General features: G+C 57.0%; 1 protein-coding gene across 4 annotated transcripts in view; it reads left to right on the top strand.

Annotated features, from left to right (window-relative positions):
• PI16 (peptidase inhibitor 16) overlaps nucleotides 1-4,822 on the top strand; it is a 12,058-nt gene that overhangs the window by 243 nt on the left and 6,993 nt on the right. For all 4 annotated transcript variants that reach the window (XM_040644668.1, XM_040644669.1, XM_040644670.1 and 1 more), the window contains exon 2: nucleotides 4,247-4,468. In XM_040644668.1, coding sequence (XP_040500602.1) covers nucleotides 4,247-4,468 — 222 coding nt within the window. The remainder of the gene's footprint in view (nucleotides 1-4,246; nucleotides 4,469-4,822) is intronic.

The raw sequence follows: 4,822 nt of genomic DNA, 5'->3' as shown, positions 1-4,822 counted from the left end.
CCCCCCCCCCCGATCCCTCCCACCCCTAGCAGAAGCTACCTCAGAGACTCATCGCTCTGGTCAGTGACAGAGACATTGTGCAATTCACAGGTCCCCAGCGGCAGCCCCATTCTACAGAGCAGGAAACTGAGGCACAGAGGGACTTGCTGGTCCCTCAGGGGCTTTCAAGCGTCACAGTTGGTAGAGCCAGGCCTGGGAGCCCCAGCTTCCCACTCCAGTGGCTCCTTTCCAGCCCCTTCCTAAAATGCAGGTGCCCCTGATGGGGGAACACGGGAAGTTCCTAACACCTTGGTGAAAACGGTCTTTCAGATGCTTTCCAAGGCAGTGAGGAGAGGAAAGGAGGGCAGCAGGATGCGTCCCGGCACGAGGGTAGGAGGGATGTACGAGGAGGTGGGCGAGAACAGGAGCCAGAAACAGAGAGGGCTCCGCATCACACAGTTCACAACTGTCTCGTCACACAGCAGGACCTGCGATTTGGGGTGGGTCCCTGAACCTCGTAAGAACCGTCAGTTTCGCATCTGTAAAATGGGGTCACCATTAGGGCTACGTATATATCAACAGGGACTGAATCTCCCAGATAGAACGCTGACGGGGCTGGGGGATGAAACCCCAAAAAATATCTATGCAGGAGGGTATACTTACATAAGGCTTAAAAACACGTAAACACAACTCCTGTGTACTTGTGGGGACACATGCAAATGTAGCGGACATACAGAGACGTGCTTACAGATGACGGAAGCCAGATCTGGGGTGGCAGGTTACCTGTGTCAAGAGGGAGAGTTATTTGACGGTAGGGTTAGGGGCAGGCTGGTTATGCTCAAGATGAAAGACATAAAGTCGGGCGCCTGGTGCCTCAGTCGGTGAAGCATCTGCCTTCAGCTCAGGTCATGATCTCGGGGTCCTGGGATCGAGCCCCGCGTCGGGCCCCCTGCTCAGCGGGGAGCCTGCTTCTCCCTCTCCCTCTGCCCCTCAGGCTGCTCGTGTGTTCTCTCTCTGTCTCAAATAAATAAAATCCTTTAAAGAGAGAGAGAGCAAGAAAGAGAGAGAGAGAGAAAATTAGAAATTCACCTCCCCCCCCACCCCGCGGAGGGCTGAGCAGGCCCATCCTCTCCGGCCACCCTCAGGTGTCTGGGAGGTTCAGGAGCAGTGTCCAGGGACCCCACAGCTCGTGCGCCACAGCAAGGTCACACGGGGGGAACGCAGCGGCGAGCCTCAGGGTCCAGGACTGGAGTTGCGGTAGCTCTGCTCCGTCTGGCAAAGTGACTCTGGGTGGGTCCCTTTATCTTCAGAGGCTTCCATTTCCTGATCTATCATCTGGGACTGGCAATCCCTACCATGGGGGTCAGACAGGAGGACGTGTGACAAAAGGAAGGCCTCTAGAAATGCACACGGCACCACCGTTCAAGCCCTGTCGCCCAGCAACCAGGAACTGCAGCCGGCAGATCAGGAGCTCTGGATGCCGCTACCAGCTCCGCCAACGGCTGCCTGATGGGGGCCTGGAACGCATTATTGAGCCTTAGTTTCCCCATCTGTAGATCCCCGATGCCCTGCAGTCTTGTTGGCTGAGGCTGGGGCTACCCACCCAGGAGCTGCTTTGTGGACAGAGGTGGACCTTGGGGGTGGGGCAACATTCTGGAAAGCAGTTCAGATACTCAGGGGATATGCTGCTGTCTGGTGGGAAGTGATGGGAGGAGGGGACGGACTGGGATACCAGGACAAATTGGGAACAACGCTCAGGCTCAACCTCAGGAGTGGTAAATACAGAAACTGGAGCCAGGTGGCCTCGTTCAAATCTTGATTCTGCCATTTATTAGCTGTGTGACCTTGGCTAAGTTACTTAACCTCTCTGTGCCTCAGCTTCCTCATCTGTAAATTGAAGATGATGACAACACAGTTATTCCCTTGTAGGATGGTTATGAGGGTTAAATGAGTGAATATGTAGAAAGCATTTAGAACAGTGTGTGGCATACAGTAAGGGCTCAATTAGCGTTTGATTAACAAAAGAGGGAATGGGTCCAGGGTGAGGCAGGTGGCAGTTATCATGAACTCTTTTCTCTCCCCTAGCTTCCACATCTAATCATCATACCTTTACCTCCCAGAAGGTTCAATTTTCCTTGAATCCTATACCCCCATCCTTGTTCGTTGGTACAATCCTGGTCCAGTCTTTCATTACTTCTCCCAAGGACTCCTAGAAGAGCCCCTACCTGCTTCCTCAGCCTCTGGCCTCTACTGCCAAAATGAATGATCCAACACACGGCCTGACCCTGCTCAACACCCTTCAATGGCTCCCACTGGCTCCTGACTGGCTCGGGATAAAGCTCCAGCTCCTGAGAAGGCTCTCTGAGCATCTGACCGCTGCTGACGCCTCCAGCCTCCTCTCCTGCTCAGTTTCTCCCTCAGTAACCTCAACAGCTTGTCCTTCCCCAGCCAAAACGCTGTCTCTCACCTCTGGCCTTTGCTCATGCTGTGCCTTCTGTTCTCTCCACCTGACCGATGCCTCAGTTTCAACACTTAGCTTAGCGCCTCCTTCTCCACCCTCAGGTTGGGCTAAATGGCCATCCTCCGTGCCTCTACACTGCCCATTGCAAATCTGTCATTTACCACACGGTGGCCCAATCAGCAGTTTGCGGCAGTGTGAACTTGGGCTTCTCGGTCTTTGCTGTCAGTTCCGGGCTGGCACAGTGCTGTTGAGTGAGTGAATGAGTGAATGGACTTGCTTTCAGATGGTGACCATGCGGTCAATGTGGGGGCGTGCCGGGACTCTCAAAAATCCACAGGGGTCTCTGGAAGACTGAGAAGCCTTGAGACCTGCAGGAATGACTCCACGGCTGGGACTCCACACACCCACTCGGAATAGGACTCCCAGCCGGCCTGAAAGCAGGGTCTGTCTCTGTCATCAAGGGCTGACAATGTCTGTTGAGCACCTGCTACGCACCGGCCCTGCACCACACTGGGGCCCCACCACTGTCCTATGGGAGCTCACACCTCCGTCAGGCCCCCGCACTCTGCTGCATTCCCACTCCCCAACTCCCCTACGGCCAGAGTCTGGGAGAACCTCAGGGAATAGGGACAAAACACCCAGGGAGGGAAAGGGATTCACCCATAGTCACAAAGTGGGTCTGTCCCAGCCCTGTATTCCCATCCCCACCCCAGGCAGCTGCTCCTGAGAACCGTGTGTGTGTGTGTGTGTGTGTGTGTGTGTGTGAAGAGCCACACAATCCCCTCCTCTCAGGGTCACCCAGGCTCTTGGCACTTCGTAGGCTGTCTGGCTCCCACAGTTGGCTGGGCCGCCAGAGGGTGGAGCAAGAGTTCCCACCAGGCCGTCCATTTCTAGGAGAGGCCAAGGACGAAGTTTAATGGGATCCAGGCCTTTCGCATCAATCCTTTGTTAATCCCTCTTCCCACCCACACTGGGCCCGTCTTCCCAACCGGGGACACACAGAATCTCAGAGGTCCCTTCACCTAACATACCCCCTCCTGCTGCCTCACCTGAGGTCCCCCCTGGATAACAGGCCTTTGGGGTCAGACAGCTCCTGGAAACACCAACGCTCTGGAAATAGGCTTCTCAGTGAGGGTCACACGGAGACACTTAATCTTCTGGGGAAAAGGGGTTGTCAGTTGACAAGAGTTGAGAGCACCTGGGAGGGAAGCATGGAAATGGTAAAGCCGTGGAGGCTGGGCCACCCCAAGGGGAGAGTGGGACCTGAGAGGGGAATGCTGGCCGCCCCAAGTCATATTTATGGTGTGTGGGTGAGGGGGTGGAGGGCGGCAGAATAAACAACGCAGCCCTTGAACACCTCACTGGAAATTCTGTGGTCTTAGGAGCAGTCAGGCAGCCCTGGGTGCACCGCTGGGAGCACGGCTGCCCTCCTTTCACATAGAAGGATATTAATATTAATTAATAATAACACTGTCACAAACATCATCTCATTTATTCTTCCCAAAGCCCCATGAGAGTTCAGAAAGGTGAGGCAATCTGTCTAAAATCACAGCTGGTGCACGGTCCCAAGTTTAGCCAACTCCGTGGCGTGGAACCCTCCCACCTCCCCACAGAAGCCCTCCAGGAGCACAGACCTGTGTCTGATCACCGCCAAGAGTCATCCCAAAAGAAGGGAGGGTCTCCGGCCTCCAGAGGCCCCCAGGACACCTTCGACCTTCTTCTCTGATCCCCACCTCCCTCTCCCACCCCCTCTCCCCGTCTCCCCGAGCGCAAGGCGCTCACCTCCCTCCCCAACCTGCCCCGCAGAGGTGGGACGAGGAGCTGGCCGCCTTCGCCAAGGCCTACGCGCAGCAGTGCGTGTGGGGCCACAACAAGGAGCGCGGGCGGCGCGGCGAGAACCTGTTCGCCATCACGGAGGAGGGCCTGGACGTGCCGCTGGCCATGGAGGAGTGGCACCACGAGCGCGAGCACTACAACCTCAGCGCCGCCTCCTGCGACCGGGGCCAGATGTGCGGCCACTACACGCAGGTGCGAGGCCGCCGGGCGGGCGGGGCCACAGGGCGGTGGGCGGGGCTACAGGGCGGGTGGGCGGGGCCGCGCGAGCAGGGGGAGGGGCGAGGCAGGGGGAGGGGCCGCCTCTCCCCTTCCGGCCTCGGAGCCCGGGGAGCCCCCACTCTAAGCCCCCGAGCCCCTTCGTAGACGTCGTGTTTCCACAGGAGCGCCTCTGACGGACTCTGCTTCCCAAACTGCCTAAACCATGTTCAGGTGACTCTTGAAGAACCCCAGTCGGTTGAAAATCTAGGTGGCCCCTCTCAGCCTCCCACTGAAGGGACCTAAGTTAGGTGTGGCAGAGCCAGTGTCGTGGACGGTAATCACTGACAG

The sequence above is a fragment of the Ursus maritimus genome, unplaced genomic scaffold, assembly GCF_017311325.1.
Source record: "Ursus maritimus isolate PB19 unplaced genomic scaffold, ASM1731132v1 scaffold_30, whole genome shotgun sequence".
NCBI classification, from domain to species: domain Eukaryota; kingdom Metazoa; phylum Chordata; class Mammalia; order Carnivora; family Ursidae; genus Ursus; species Ursus maritimus.
This window is presented reverse-complemented; position numbering and strand designations above follow the sequence as displayed.